At 35.4% G+C, this 17841-nt stretch overlaps 1 protein-coding gene across 2 annotated transcripts in view; it reads right to left on the bottom strand.

Annotated features, from left to right (window-relative positions):
• LOC115215714 (growth hormone-regulated TBC protein 1-A-like) overlaps positions 1-4918 on the bottom strand; it is an 87377-nt gene extending 82459 nt beyond the window's left edge. The window contains exon 1 of one of the 2 annotated variants that reach the window (XM_029785007.2): positions 3854-4918. In XM_029785007.2, the coding sequence (XP_029640867.1) occupies positions 3854-3879 (26 nt within the window). In that variant the 5' untranslated portion in view covers positions 3880-4918. The remainder of the gene's footprint in view (positions 1-3853) is intronic. The other variant, XM_036505789.1, reaches the window with a different exon arrangement.
• Positions 4919-17841: the final 12923 nt, after the last annotated feature.

Below are 17841 nucleotides of genomic sequence, written 5' to 3'. Positions count from 1 at the left end.
GAAAGGCATGGTCTATCACAAACTGTGCACACAAAAAGGTCAATACATACATACATCTTACTGTTTCTTTCTGCCAAATACCCTCATAAGACTTTAGTCAACCTGAGGTGAAAGCAGATGACACCTGCCCAAAGTACCTCGTAGTGGGACTGAACCCAAAACCATGTGGTTTGGAAACAAACTTCTTAACCAAACAGCCATGCCTGCAGCATCTAAAATATGTCTTATAACCATTTATGAAAAATAGAAGCTTTTGTCTTCACAAAGTCTCAAGAAAAAAATTAACCTGATAAAACCTCTCTCTCTCTCTTTCCATCTCAGCTTATAGACAACAACTGCAAGCTTGCAAGATAAATGAAGTGAAATAGCTTAACCTAGGATTGAACTTTTATGGCAAATATTATTTAAATTGATTTGGCGAAATATTATTTAACCCTTTCGTTACCAACCCAGCTGAAACTGGCTCTGGCTCTGAGTACAAATGTCTTGTTTTCATAAGTTTTGAATTAAAATCTTCCACCAAACCTTAGTCACAATTTATGTTCCTAACACTAACTGAATGAAAACTAAGTTGTTTTACTAAATTCTTTGTTATATTTAAAGTAATTGAAAGAAATACAGAGCATCTCAAAATAAATACAGTAACGAAAGGGTTAAAGTGTTGAGAAGGACATTCAGTCATAGAATCTACGCCAAAGTTGACATTAGAGTTCAATGCAGATTGTGGCTTGATGGATCCTGTCGAACCATCGAAGCCAGCATCGAAAACAGATGTTAAATGATAATGAGGTGTGTGTATGTGTGAGCGAAGGCAGGTTCAGTTTTCAGGATCCAACATTTTATTTGTAAAACCTGTGTTCTTAGAAGAAAAAAAATGATACTAAAGTCACATGTCTTAGATTATAAAAAGACTTTTTAAGACTTTTAAATAAAGTATTAACTATTTAGGTAGTGATATCTGCAAAGATTCTCAGACAGTGAGCAGATGTGTTACTTTTGTCAGGGACATCATTTTGCAGTTTGTCTCTTTGACAGAGCTGAAGTTTCAGATCAGGTATTAACCATAATTAGGTGCCTAACATCTGGAATTTGTTAAGTGCACACAATCCTCTACCAGTCAAGTAGGGCAGCCAAAGGATTAGTAACCCTTTAACATTCAGATAACTTTGTCGAATGTAATGCTTATTTATTCACATTATTTTGAATTAAACATGCTATATCTCATACCTTTGAGATATTGACAATGTGATAGTCTACTTTAAGAACAACATTGTAGGGTAGGTGTGACAGGCTAGATCTGGCTGGCTGGATCATAACACAGGTAGAATATTTTCACCAGATATGGTTGATTCAAATGCTAAAGGGTTAATATGCATTCTGTAGAATGTTAGTAGTGGGCGTCAGAGATAATTTTCCAGCAGATTCTCTTTACGTTCATCATGATCAACAAAGCAGTTTCTATTGGTGGACTTCCAGCTCAAGGATTATGGATTACATCCAAAAATTTCTAGTCTGGTAGTTCTGTTCAGAGGCAATGCCAATCTAAGATAAGGTTTAGATGCATGGCAGTCCTGTAATCTAGGCATGTCTGAGATGCAGCCAGAGTAACAAAACCATTCTCTGCATATTCATCCAGTGCCTAAACATTGCTGAATTCTGGAGTTATGTCAGATCCAGCTCTCAGAAGAATCCATTATTAAGAGTGCCTCCTCCACTAACTTTGCTAAGAAGGACAAGTCCTGTCACTCTGCTTGGTGGGTATAGGGGTAAAGGTAGTGTGATGGGTAAACACTGAAAGGACTTAAGTCAGGGTATTTCTTCCTTGGCCAAGTCCTCATGATCTTTTTTAAAATACCACCTGAAAAGAAAGATGAAGGTAAAGGAAAGAAGTGTTGCCTTCTGGTAAATTTGCAAAGAAGGTGGACAAGAATGATGAAAATGGCTTAAATGAATGATTCTCTCCTTAATATGCGCTTGTGTGTCGTGGGTCAAATATTGAGATAAGGTATTTGTATTTGTTAGTCAGAGTAAATCAGAATTTATTTGATGTAGACCAACAGGTCCAAAGGAGCTCTCCACCTATTGAGACTATTTTATTTATTGTGATAATATCCCCCACATCTCTCAGTATTATGGCAATAAAAGAAACCATACCTTATTTTTATTAATAGGATGGCAGATTAGCAGTGATGGTAGAATACCTTTAAGTATTTAGTACATTCCTGAAAACGAGTTTTGAAAAGTGCCTTTCATTTAACCAACTCCTACTTAATTTGGTAAAATGAATGACAAAGTTAACTTCAGCAAGATTTGAATGCAAAATGAAAAGGGGTAAACAAATACTACAAAGCATTTTGATTGGTGATTGGTCGTTTCTGTAAGCCTCAATAATAACAGTAATGGTTTTTGATTGAGGGGAGAGAGATTAATAAACTGGTAATATATTTTATAGACCCCCAAAAGGACTGACGGTGAAATTTGAGTTCAGAAACAAAAGAACCAGAAGAAAAATCATGAATCATTTTTATCAGATACTAATTATTCTGCAAGCTTGCGGCCTTTGGTAATAATTGCTTCAAATTTTAGTACAATTTTAAGAGTGGTGGGGTTAGTCGATAGCATCGACCCCTCCCCTCAGTGCATGACTACTTGTATTTTATTTTATCAATCCCAAAAGGATAAAAGGTAAAGTTAACTTCGGATGGGATTTGGGCATTCCTTCGATATAACTCGACAAAATCAAAACATTTCACTTTGGATATTTCCGTGGGTTGTGGAGTATAGATATAACGAACTTATGCAAGCAATGTCTCATTTTAGACTTGAAGAAAAAAAGCTTTGCACATGTGTTCTTACCTGTTCCATGTGTGTATGTAAAATCCGCAAATTTCCAAGCAGAAAACAGAATCGAACTGTCATTTGCTTCCACGAAAATACCCGGAGTGAAATGTTTTGATTTTGTCGAGTTATATCGAAAGAATGCCGAGATTTGAACTCACAATGTAGAGCTAGAAGTAATACAGCAAGATTTTTTTTTCTTTTCCGGCGCTCTAAATATCCTGTCAATAAACAAGGCCACAAATTCGGAGAGTGAGGGGCAGCAATCGAAGTCAATATTCGATTGGCATTTTATAGTACTTAGAAGATGGAATAACAAGAACGAAGGGATTTGAACTCGGAACATAAAAGGGACATAACTAAATTACGGCAAGGTAATTTACCAACTGATCTACTAATTTTGCCACTCAAATAATAACAAGATTGTCTCCAGTTAGAAGATGAATGCTGTGATACTTTCGCTCTATGAAAAGTAATTACTATAGATTTTCTGTTGTTATGTTATAGAAGACTGGAATTATTTTAAAGACAAAACTAAGTGATACTTTGAACTATATACAGTAAAATGTTCTAGTTAGGTGCTCTAGAATTCCATTTATTTATAATACTGTCAGTACTTTATTTAAACATAAAGTCTTGGAGAAAAATATAACATGATATGACATGTCTCAGAACGCAGTGTTCTATCGAAAGATATCTAATGCATGTTCAAATTGGCTTTTATAATAATTTACCAGCAAGGACAGGGCAAGATATAATAGTAAAATAAAGTGATATTTCTTTTTTATTCTACGGCTCTCCAGCATATGTGTTTGTTTATCGCTCTTACACACTGAATTTTAATTTAAGCTTGTTATAAGCTGCGCTAAGGACGCCAGCTGGACGTTGCTAATGAAAACCTCCCACCAAAATTAGATACATACTGGACCCCCACTTTTAGTCCGACATGTGCTTCGAAACAAGACTTAAAGAAAAAGAGAAAGTAAAACAGTGACAAGCATTAAAAGGTACTTACCTGTTCGCATCGGTTCCCCAATCCATTGCAACTAAGGGGAAACAATGTAGGATCTTATAGATGAACTTTTATATATTTAGAGGAATGTGAAAATATATAAATAAATATATATTGTATCCCATGCAAGTCACGATTAAATCGTTGGTGGTAGCATAAATTTATGTTCTCCTCGCGGTGGAGCAAGAAGACTGCTTGAAAACATCAGATTATTAAAATAAGATTAAGACGACCGAAGAACACGAACAGAAAAAAAAATAAATACAGATATCTTAAAGGCTTTTGTGTGTCAAAATAAAATCATATTAGATGTCGAAAAGAGGCGAGAACTGCAGTCAATTAACTGAACGTGTACCTTGGAATCTGGTTTGATTTCTTCGCTTTTATTGTATTATCGATTACATCGTGTCTCTTTCTCCTTCCTTCGTTCATTCTCTTTATCTTTCCCTCATTTGCTCTTTCTTTCTTCCTTTCTCTCTTTATATCTCCTAGTTCTCTCTTTCTTTTTCTCCCTCCCTCTTAATCTCTCCTTTGTTTTCTCTTTCTTTTTCACCCTCCCTCATTATTCCCTCGTTTTTGTTCCCTCTCTCTCTCTCTCTCTCTCTCTTTCTTGCCTCCCTCTTCTCCTCAGGCTATCTTCATAACTCGTTCGGAGATAAATTTTCTTTCTTCCTCTAAACCTTCTTTTCTTCTGACTGTCTTTATTTATGAGACACATTCATTTAGCTGTTCAACGAATCTCAAATATATAAATATTAATAATAAAATCTCACGTCTAATAATTATCCAGATTTTTTTTTCCCGACGATTTACAAGCTTTGTTAAACTATATATATGCCTATAAGTACACACTATTTCGTAAAATAAGCATATACTACACAACATGTAGTGAGTACTCCTTTCTCCTGTTTGTAAACTCAAACATACATATGTATACAGAAGCACAGTGCTTGTGTGTGTATTGCAAAATTCCGTCACAGATCTCAAGGATTCTTGTTTCTTCTTTGTTGAAAGGAGCTTCTGCAAACATGTGAATGAAAAAGAAAAGGGAATATTTCCGGCAGGCAGTACGGACAGAGAAGATATGTAAACTGACAAACACAGACCACTACCAACTGGAGTAAGTCACAACATGCCTGTCACAACATGACAATGACATACTCACACCTGCTGATGACACCAGTATGTCGAGCTATGCCAAACAGGGATCTTGTCCAACGGATTTGTGTGCATACGTGTGGTAGAGTATGTGTGTGTGTGTGTGTGCAACATGTAAAAGTTTGTCTATGCTTCTGTGTATGTGTGCGTATCTATCTATCTATCTATCTATCTATCTATCTCTATCTATCTATGTCTATCTATGTATCTATCTATCTATCTGTCTATCTATCTATCTATCTATCTATCTATCTGTCTATCTATCTCTATCTATCTATCTCTATCTATCTATCTATCTATCTATCTCTATCTTCTATCTATCTCTATATCTATCTATCTATCTATCTATCTATCTATCTATCTGTCTATCTCTATCTATCTATCTATCTATCTATCTATCTATCTATCTATCTATCTATCTCTATCTATCTATCTACACATAGATATCCCCAAAAAGAAAAGCTCTACCGTGTAATTTGTCCCGTCTGTGTGCAGCCCTGTGTGGCTAATAAAGAAACATATCTATCTACACATACATACATACATACATACATACATAATACATAAAGAGACCCCAGTTATAAGAAATACTCGTTTTAAAAATGGGAGAAGAACAATCGAAGAAAAAGTACTCAGTAATATCGAGTGAAAATCTTTGACAATTTAAAAAATTTAAAGATCCAATAAGACTGGTCATGTTTCGTTTGTTTACAAATTCAACAGAATGAAGAATTGAGAATCAACATCCACACATACATTAGATGGACATAACTTAACCCATCCACATCCCCACCCACACAAACATGTACACACACATATATATATATATATATATATACATATTATTATTATATGTAGAAAAATACAAACTGGGACAAGAACGCAAAACACTTAGAAGACGATACAAAAAACACGGACGATTAATCAGCCGAAATTGCTACGATGATCCGGTTCTTGACTGAAGATTGGGGGCTTCGAATGTCCCGTCCGTGTTTTTTGTATCGTCTTCTAAGTGTTTTGCGTTCTTGTCCCAGTTTGTATTTTTCTACATATAATAATAATAATATATATATTATTTATTTGAAAACGAAAGAAACAAGACTAGTCTTTTAAGTGACATCATCTAAGTAAACGTGTGTGTGTGAAAACATATATCTTTCACATTTGATCTTTTAATTGTTTTGGTCATTTAACTGTGGTCATGCAAAAGCGCCACCTTGAAGGGGTTTAGTTGAATGAATCGACCCCAGAACAAATTTTTTTTTAAAACCTGGTATTTATTCTATTGATCTCTTTTGCCTGTGGAAGGAACCTGTGGAGGAGGTAGACCTGGCAAGACATGGAATGAGGTGGTGAAGCATGATCTCCAAACTTTGGGCCTCACAGAGGCAATGGTTAGTGACCGAGACCTTTGGCGATATGCTGTGCTTGAGAAGACCCACCAAGCCAAGTGAAATCGCAGTTGTGGCTGATGCTGGTGTCACGCAACAGGCACCCATGCAGGTGGCACATAAAAAGCACCTTTCAAGCATTGGACCTCATGGAGGCAAGGACTAAGATCAAACTCCTTTCGAATGTTGGGCCTCACATAGGCAATGATCAAGACCATTGGCATTATGTTGTGCTTGAGATGAAGACCCAATCAAGCCAAGTAAAATCGCAGATGTGACAGAGAGTAAAAGCACCTTTTGAATGTTGGGCCTCACAGAGGCAAGGACCAAGACCATTTGGCAATATGCTGGGCTTCAAGCACTGGGCCTCACAGAAGCGATGACTGAGTCCATTTGGCATTATGCCATGCTTGAGAAGAAGACCCATCAAACCAAATAAAACTGAAGCCATGGCAGATACCGGTGTCACACAAATGGCACATGTGCTGGTGGTATGTAAAAGCATCCATTACACTCTTGGAGTTGTCAACGTTAGGAAGGGCATCCAGCTGTAGAAACCATGACAAAACAGACTGGAGTCTGGTGCAACCTTCCAGCTTAACAGCCTGGTCAAACCATCTAACCCATGCTAGCATGGACAACAGATGATAATATATATATATAGAGAGAGAGAGAGGTGCTGACGTGGCCGTGTGGTAAGAAACTTGCTTCTCAACAACATGGTTCCGGGTTCAGTTCTACTGCATGGCACCTTTGGCAAGTATTTTCCACTATGGCCCTGGTCTGACCAAACCCTTGTGAATAGATTTGGTAGACAGAAACTGAAAGAAGCCCATCATGTATGTGTGTGTGAGTGTGTATATTAATTTATGCTAAATTACCAAATTTATGCTAAAATAACAAAAAATGCTAAAGACTAATTATAACAAAAAGCTTCATTTTTATTTACTTTCTTTTATTATGTTCAGTATTGAAAAGTAATTTCTTGAATTTCACTGATTTGATCACTTTCAGCTGCAGTGCCTAGGTCTTGACTTCTGTATACAATCAAGATCCCAATCTTGTTAATTATGTGTTTTGGAATATCGAAGTTTATGCAACATTTGCCATATCTTTTCAGGTCGTATTTTACAGACAGTATTGATCCAAGCATAGGAAGATACATTTCAATTTTGATTTGATTACACCCATACTACTGAAAAACCGTTCAAGTTCTACATTTGAGTTTGGCAATGTCAATAGATTTATGGCAAAATTTGCAACATCTCTAATAGGATTTCCTCCAGTAGCATCTTTATATTCCAAGACTTCCAGCCAGAATGCTTCAGTTTAGACGTATTTGTCCATTTAATTAAATGAATGCTATTAAACTGAATTTCAATTGAAGCAATTTTTCCTTCATTTAAATGCATTGCTTCTAAGACAGGTAAAATTGGCTCTTTGAAATGCTGCAAAATATTCTCTCCTGAAAATCATTTGATATTCCTCAGTACATTAATATTTCCTGGCAAATGGTGCTTGAGCTCTTTATGAAGGCAGAGTAAAAATTGTTGTGCTCTTTTGCAAATATTATTTTCTTCAGTGGCTGTTACAGTCTTCTTGATATTCATTTCTGCTATCTTTCTCTCGAACCTGTAGCCTAAATTTGGTTTAGGATCCAGAAATTTTTCATCTGGATCAAGAGGATCAATTCTACATGTTGGCAATACTATCCTATTAGCAACAGATTTGATCAAATTTGAAAGACCTTCAAGTAATTTTGTTTTGTCAACAGTGTTTGATTCAAACAGTTTATTCACTTCCTGAACATATTTTAAAACTGGATGCAAAAATAAAAGATAAAGTTCATTCCTAGAATCACAATATATTTTATGTAACATTTGTGCTGTAAAGCATTTTTCTTTTGTAGTTGTAGTTTGGAAGCGAGTTTGCAATTCAAACTATTGGCTTAAAATTCTATTTACCGCTGGTTCTATTGACAGCCACCTAGTTGTACAAGAATTCACAATCTTCAAAGGCTCTTTATCATTGATAGCAAGGTAAAGTTGTTTGTAGGCAAAAATTATAGGTTTCGGATACTAAAAATTCTAAATTTATGGGCAAGCATTCAGCACAAGTGTTGGATATTGCCAATTGTAAAGAATGATATACACATCTAAATAGAAGTAATGATGGAACTTCTTTTAATTTCTGGAAAACACCATTGTTGACACCTATCATTACTCTAGTATTGTCCGTTCCTATAGCCAGTAAATTTTTTATATCCAATTTTTTTTTTTTTCACTAATTCAATTTTTAAGGCATCTACAATGCCATCTGCATTACATGTTTCTAAAGATACCATACTGAGATATGTATGTACCACTTTTTTGTGAGTGTTACTATAATATACAATAAAAATTTGTAACAACTTTATTGATATATCATTGGATTCATCTAATAACAGGCTAAATTTTCTATCTCCTATATCAGAAATCAAATCTCCATCAAAATATGGAGCTAGAACATTTCTCAATATTTGCACATTTTGTACGATGCAACTTCTCTTTGGATATAATATCACTATCAGACATATAATTCTCACATAACTCTATTAAGTGATCACAGCTATTAAATGATGAATGGCAACAAATAAACATTGCTAAATTTGATTCAAGCATAGATGTCTTATCATTTTTGGTTTTAATAAAATTGGTAAGAGGAATTGATGCCTTAAGTTTTTTTGCTTCACAGTGGCTTACTAAAAGAGAATATTTTGCCAACATATTACATCTACAATATCTGCAATGTGCTTTAGATAGGTCACTAGGTACTTCACACAACCACTTAGTAAACACTGGAAACTTAAGCCATTTTTTTTTGGAATTTTTGCTGGTACAACTATGTTTTTTCTTTGCTTATTATAATGTAGTGGAAAGCAAGAAAATAATTTGAATAATTAATAAAAATATAAAATTGAAAACACATCTTATCAGTTTACTGCTAACAATTCTTTCATTCATCATTAACAATTCTGATGTTTGCTGCTTACAAATCCTTGAGGTGAAGAATAGTGATTCAGGATGCAGGGTGGCCAACTTATAAATGGAAAAGTAAAATCTGCAGAAATCCTAAAACTGTGTTCTGATATAAACCTGGGAACATCATATTTCACTTCCAATCTTACATTTAATATTTATTGGTAAAGCCACAATTATAACTACAATACTTGAAAAAAAAAAAGTAAGTAGAAATATAAAGGGGGAGACCCCATCACTCCCGTACTTCTACACAAGATATGGATGGAAGCACTCCGTCGGTTACAACAACAAGGGTTCCGGTTGATCCGATCAACGGAACAGCCTGCTCGTGAAATTAACGTGTAAGTGGCTGAGCACTCCACAGACACGTGTACCCTTAACGTTGTTCTCGGGGATATTCAGCGTGACACAGAGAGTGACAAGGCCGGCCCTTTGAAATACAGGTACAACAGAAGCAGGAAGTAAGAGTGAGAGAAAGTTATGGTGAAAGAGTACAGCAGGGATCACCACCATCCCTGCCGGAGCCTCGTGGAGCTTTAGGTGTTTTCGCTCAATAAACACTCACAACGCCCGGTCTGGGAATCGAAACCGCGATCCTACGACCACGAGTCCGCTGCCCTCACTGGGCCATTGCGCCTCCACAACACAAGATATATAATCCAAAACAAGCATGAAAAAACACAGGCTTATTTTAAAACAGTCAAACTGAAAGTAAATCAGTCAACCTGTCGTGCTAAAAACTCATCACTACAGAATAAAGCATTGTTAGAACGAACTACTATGCTTTCATTCTTTGCAACATATTTACATTATTGTGTAGTGAGTTCAGGTGCTGACATGAATTATCTTCTCCCCCTCCTCCCACCAACACTACTCTGTATCCAAGCCGATGGGGTTGGGGTGGCTGGAAAAGTTCATAACTTGACAAACTTCCTTTTGATAAACTTTCATTTGAAGTTTCAAGAAAGTGAAAGAAAAATTCAACAATAGCCGATAGTACTAAAATATGGCTATAAGATACATTAACGAAAGTAGAAAAAGAGGGAAAAAGGGTAATTATTTTGGAAATGTCATGATCAGAGAAAAATGCTAAAAAAAAATAATGCATAAAATTTTAAACCTACTATTTTCCCTGCTAAATGCTAGATTCAAAAATTTTCTGCTAAATGCTAAAAAAAAAAATGCTAGATATAGCTATAAAATATGCTAAATTGGCAACCCTGAATACATGCGTACGTACATACATACATACATACATACATATATATAAAAACACACACGCAGAGGCAATAGGAGAGACCTAGATACATTGAGTGTGGAAAACACTAGTAGTGTTCAAATGAATCTCCAAATTCTTCATCCGGGACCTACATCCACAGCTCACCTTAGCTTTCTCTTGTGTGTGTGCACATACGCACACACACACACACACATATATATTTATGAGTGGATTTGTATAATTATAAAAACATGTAATATACTAATAAATATCTGTAAATATTAAACCATCCAGATTTCTGAGTACCTCATTTCTTCTAATATATATATGTATATATATATATATATATATATATATATAGTTACATGGAAGCATATATATATATATATATATATATATATTATTATTATTATATTATTATTATTGTTGTTGTTGTTGTTGGTATTATTATTGTTGTTGTTGTTGTTATTGTTATTGTTGTTGTTATTATTATTATTATTATTATTATTATTATTATTGTTGTTGTTGTTGTTATTATCATCCTCATCATTGTTTAAAGTTCATATTTCACTGCTTGCAACCTTTCAATATTTCCAAGTAATGTAATATTCCATGTAACCAGACACGTTTTTTTTACAGAAGACTGGAAATGAAGGACAATGCTTGCTCGATGGTGACATTTGATACCAACTACTCCTTGAAATCAAGGCCAGGAGACACCAAACAAATGCACACATACATCATCCTTTAACATCTGCTTTCCATGCTATCATGGACTGGGAGGTTTGATAGGAAAGAGTTGATCTCTAATGTTATATTTGGTTTGTTTTCTACGACTGGTAGGGATTGTGTGGGCTGGGGGCACGAGGAATGGAAGTAGTTCAGAAGTATGGGTGGGGGTGGGGGGACTGTTGGTAAGGGGGATGCACCAGTTCTGCTCTTCTCAGGTAAATACAGCAATACCATAGAAGGGAGAGAGATGAAAACGTGGAGGAATGTTTGACATGTCAAAGAGAGGTGAGAGAGGAGGGGAAATATGCCCCCCTTCCGCCCCCTGCAATCCACATGTACAAACATAACCAAGTGTGACTGGTTATGTACGCTGGAACTCTTTCAGTTTGCATCTAACAAATCCACTCATAAAACTTTGGTTGGCCCAAGGCTATTGTAGAAGATACTTGCCCAAGGTACCATGCAGTAGGACTGAACACAGAGCCAAATGATTGGGCAGCAAACATTTTACCACACAACCATACCTGTTGTTGTTGTTGATGTTGTTGTTGTTGTTGTTATTATTATTATTATTATTATTATTATTATTGTTATTATTATTAATATTGTTATTATTATTGTTATTGTTATTATTATTATTATTATTATTATTATTATTGTTGTTATTATCAATATTATTATTATTATTATTATTGTTATTATTATTATTGTTATTATTATCAATATTATTATTATTATTATTATTGTTATTATTATTGTTGTTGTTATTATTATTATTATTATTATTAATATTGTTATTATTATATTATTATTATTATTATTGTTGTTATTATCAATATTATTATTATTATTATTATTGTTATTATTATTATTGTTATTATCAATATTATTATTATATTATTGTTATTATTATTGTTGTTGTTATTATTATTATTATTATTATTATTATTATTATTATTATTATTATTATTAAGATGGCAAGCTGGCAGAATCATTAGCACGCTAGATGAAATTCTTAGCGGCATTTCACCCGTCACTATGTTCTGAGTTCAAATTCCGCCCAAGATTGACTTTAGCTTTCATCCTTTCAGGGTCAATGAATTAAGTATCAGTGAAACACTGGGGGGTCGATGTGATCAACTAGTCCCCTCCCCACAAATTTGAGGCCTTGTGCCTCCTGTAGAAAGAATTATTATTATTATTGTTGTTGTTGTTGTTATCATTATATATTTTTATATTTGTGTGTGTGTGTGTGTATCAGCTAACTCTGATGAGTGTAAGCTCATATAATTGGATTGTTACTTAACGCTCCATTGTATCCCTAGCATGAAACCAATTGGTAAGATCAACTGTAATGGATATATAATACTGCGCATTTCGGATAATATATATATATATATATATATATGAGGTACATTCCAGAAGTTGTGAGACTTTTTTGGAGTGGTAGTTATATATGTCCTACATTATTTTAACTTTAGTATATCATTATATGCAACTTTTATTATTCCAGATTGAAAGAGAAAGTTGTAACAGCAATTTCAGCACAGCCTTCTAAACATTGCTTGTCACAGCTGACTAGTTTGTGGAATGCAGACAGGATATGTAAAAGAAATTGGAAGTTTGCTATACAATCAGGTTTTGTGTTAAAACTGTGAAAAATTGCCACAGTGACTTATGAAATGCTGAACACTGCTTATAGACTAACATGTATAGGAGCCGAACATTTGATTTTCACTGGCAAAAGAGGCCAGGATAGTAAGTCCACTGGGAAGCCCATGGCAATTCCCTTTTTCAACAGCAATAGCATCATCTACATCTCCTGAGTTCCTTTTGGCCAGCCAGACAGTCAACAAAGAGTACTTTGTGGAGGTTTTGAGGGAGTTCAGGAAGAGATTTCATTACAAAAGGTCACTCGGGTCAGTGACAAATGCACTGGACAATACATCAGTACACAATTCCATCCTGGTAACCAACTACTTAACAGAGATGGGCATCAAGTGAAGGAGACTACACTTTTGTATTTCTTTCAAATTAATAAATGTTCCTCCTGGGAAAGTCATAAAACCACTTGGTTGGACAAAATAATGGAAACACCTTAAAATTTCAAATAAATTTATTTCAGTATGGGGTGGGACTGCTTTGGCAATAATCACAGCTTGAATTCTACAAGGTATGGACTCATACAAAATTTGAATTGTTTTCAAAGGAATTTTTGTCCATTCTTCAGCTAAAACAGTCTCCAGTTCTTGTAGTGATGATGGTGGAGGATATCACCTCCTTACTTGTTTTTCTAAAATGCACCTTAGATGTTCAATAATATTGTGATCTGGGGGTCTGTGGTAGCTAGATAAAATGTTCAACTTCACTAGAACAATAGTAATAATAGCAATGATGGTAATGATAACGTTAATAATAGTAATAATATAGAATCTTCTAACCCCTTCTATAACCTCTCCTCCGACATATTACCTCCTTTATTACTGAATACAGTCCCCAAAATTCACCTAATTGTAATTGCCGTCCTGGAACCATCTGCCCGTTACAAACCCATTGCAGAAGATATAATGTAATTTACAAATGCACAGGGTTGGCAAGCTGGAAGGCTTCACCAGACTCCAGTTTGATTTGGCATGGTTTCTACTGCTGGATGCCCTTCCTAATGCCAACCACTCCAAGGGTATAATAGGTACTTTTACGTGTCACTGGCACAGGTGCCATTTGTTTGACACCAGTATCTGCCACATCTGTAACTAGACTTGATGGGTCTTCTTCTTATGCATGACATAATGCCAAAGGTCTTAGTCATTGCTTCTGTGAAGCCCAACACTCGAAAGGAGCTCTTCATGTGCCACCGTCATCAACTACTTTGCCTCTGTGTGGCCCAACACTCGAAAGGTGGGATTCCATGCCAACAGTACAGGTGCCAGTTACATGACACTGGAATCGGTCACGACTACAGTTTCACTTGGCTTGACAGGTTTTCTCAAGCACAACATACATACAGGCTGGCCCAAAAGTAGGTTTACAGTTATTCAACTAACTCTTTCACATTAATATATTAACAGTTTAGATCTTAATTACAAAAGAATATGAAACCATTATTCTATGCTAATTTAGTTAACTTTGTCAAGCTTCCTTTTCAGTTTGCAAGATAGAAATTTTATTGCGATAAAATGTTTTAAAAGAAATTTAAAGTGCCTGTAAACCTACTTTTGGAGCATGGAACAAACTGCCGGCATCAGTTGTCGGAGCACTGCATCCTTCAAAACTTCCATGCTTCCTGAGATTCGTCAACACTACACCTGATTTTCTCCCCTCCATACACACGCAAGCATGTATCTGACTCATACATTGTTCACTTTCCAGACATTTGTACATTATTGCATATGCTTTATACGCACTTTCTGGCAAGTTGTGGTGCACCTGAGCATTGTATACAATAATTTCATTATTATTATTATTATATTATATGTACATATATGTGTATATATATATATATATATATACACACACACACACATCACTAAAGGGATAAAAAGCTGTAATCAGCACCAGTATCACTAGAAATAAGAGTCAAAACAACTCAATAGCCACAGTTGATTTGACTCTTATTTCTAGCAATACTAGTACTGATTAGTGCCCCTTGCCACTTTGGTGACAAATATATTTCTGCCTTTAAGTTGTAAAATTGCAAATTAGCCACTCATATTATGTCTGTATGTATGTATGTATGTATGTATGTATGTATGTATGTATGTTGTATGTATGTGCGTATGTATGTATGTATGTATGTGCGTATGTATGTATGTATGTATGTATGTATGTATGTGCGTATGTTTGTATGTATGTATGATTGAATGTACGTGATTAGAAAGAGAAGGAAAAATTAGCAGTTGAGTCAGGGAAGATAGTATTGTACTCATACACTCACGCCTTTGCATATAATACTCTTCCCCCCCCCCACATACAACACACACACACATACACACCATACACTCATACACATAGGTATGAAATAAATGTTAATGCTTCTGTGAAGTGGTCAGTTTAACTACCGGAGAATAATGACTAGTTAGCCTAGATAAATGGCTTTCTCATTTAGCCAACCAGTAAGAAACCTAAATTGTATTGTATTCATTTATTTACGTAATTTTTATTTCATTGAACTGAAAAATTTAATAGGCTATTAGAGAAAGAAAGGAAGAAAAAACAGAACTGTCTTAAGAGTTAACAGGTAAACCTTAGAAGATTGTAATAACTGTTTCTAATTTAAGCCAGAAGCAATTTTGAGGACAATGAGTAGGTCAATACCATTGATCCCCAGGATTCGATTAGTTCTCAGTTCTATTAATCACAAAAGGATGAACGGCAATGTTCACCTTGGAAGGGTTTGAACTCAGGATGTAAAAAACCAGAACAGGTACCATCTGGAAATTTTTCCAACTCTCTCCTGATTCTACCAGTTTAACACTCTTATCAGTTGCAATAATGGTTTCAAATTTTGACACTAGGCCAGCAATTTCTGGGAGGGGTTGGGTAAGCCAATTACATTGCCCCAATGCTCAACTAGGACTAATTTTACTTACCCAGAAAGGATGAAAGGCAAAGTCAACCTTGGTGGAATTTGAACTCAGAATGTAAAGGCAAAAGAAATGTTGCAAAGTATTTTGCCCAGTATAGCTTGCCACCTTATAGCAACCACCTTATAGCTACCACCAAATAACTACCACTAAATAGCTACCACCTTATAGCTACTGCCTTATAGCTACCACCTTATAGCTATCACCTTATAACTACCACCTTACAGTTACCACCTTATAGCTACCACCTTATAGTTTGTCACCTTATAGCTACCACCTTATAGCTACCACCTTATAGTTACTACCTTGTAGTTACCACCTTATAGCTACCGCCCTATAGCTACCACCTTATAGTTTGTCACCTTATAGCTACCACCTTATAACTACCACCTTATAGTTACTACCTTGTAGTTACCACCTTATAGCTACCGCCCTATAGCTACCACCTTATAGTTTGTCACCTTATAGCTATCACCTTGTAGCTACTGCCTTGTAGCTACTGCCTTATAGCTACCACCTTATAGCTTTTCACCTTATAGCTACCACCTTATAGCTACTGCCTTATAGCCACTGCCTTATAGCTTCTGCTTTATAGCTACCACCTTATAGCTACTACCTTATAGCTACCGCTTTATAGTTACTGCCTTATAGCTTGCTACCGCCTTATAGCTACCACCATATAGCTTGTCACCTTATAGCAAATACCTTGTAGCTACCACCTAATAGCTACCACCTTATAGCTACCGCCTTACAGCTACCACCTTATAGCTACCACCTTATTGCTACCACCTTATAGCTTGTCACATTATAGCTACTACCTTATAGCTATCACCTTATAGCTATCACCTTATAGCTACCGCCTTATAGCTACCACCTTATATCTACCACCTTATAGCTACTACCTTATAGCTACCACCTTATAGCTACCACCTTATAGCTTGTCACCTTATAGCTACCACCTTATAGTTACTGCCTTATAGCTACCACCTGATAGTTTGTCACCTCATAGGGCAACCTAAACAGAATTCAAAGTAAATAAAAAAATTCCAATGAAAAAACAGAAATAATATTTTTAAAGAATGGTTTAAAAAATATCAAAACAGCAAATGAAATTTTGAAACTTAGGTTTTGTCATAAATGAGATAATATGACTGAAATAATAAGGTTAGTGTCAGACTTGGAAAATAAGCATAAAAATAATGGGAAGATAAATTTAAATAGCAAAATGTCAGAATAGATGTGAATATGTCTGAGGTTTTTAGATATTCTTACTCTCATTTGTGTCAGTAATTTGACTGCAGCCATGCTGGAGCACTACTTTTAGTCAAATAATTTGACTCCAGGACTTATTCTATCCGTCTCTTTTGCCAAACTGCTAAGTTACAGGGATGTAAACACACCAGCATCGGTTGTCAAGTGATGGTGGAGGGACAAACACAGACACACAAACACACACACACATATATATATAGTGGGTTGCACTCATAACCCCTAACTTACTTTGTGTTATATATATATATATATAATATATATACACACACATATATACGATGGGCTTCTTCCAGTTTCCATCTACCAAATCCATTCACAAGGCTTTGGACGGCCCGAGGCTATAGTAGAAGACACTTGCCCAAGGTTCCACACAGTGGAACTGAACCTGGAACCATGTGGTTCGTAAGCAAGCCACTTACCACACACCCACTCCTACACCTATGTGTTCACTATTACTATAAATGTTGAGATTTAGTTGCCTTAATGAATTTTTAAATTGACAGCCTAAATGTTTAGCATAAGTGTGGCTGTGTGGTTTTGAAGTTTGTTTCTGAACCACTTGCTTTTGGGTTCAATCTACATGGCACCTTGAGCAAGTATTTTCTACTTTGGACAC

This window comes from Octopus sinensis, linkage group LG9 (assembly GCF_006345805.1).
Source record: "Octopus sinensis linkage group LG9, ASM634580v1, whole genome shotgun sequence".
In the NCBI taxonomy this organism is placed as follows: Eukaryota; Metazoa; Mollusca; class Cephalopoda; order Octopoda; family Octopodidae; genus Octopus; species Octopus sinensis.
The sequence above is the reverse complement of the archived record's forward strand: the minus strand, read 5'-3'. Positions and strand labels throughout refer to the sequence as shown.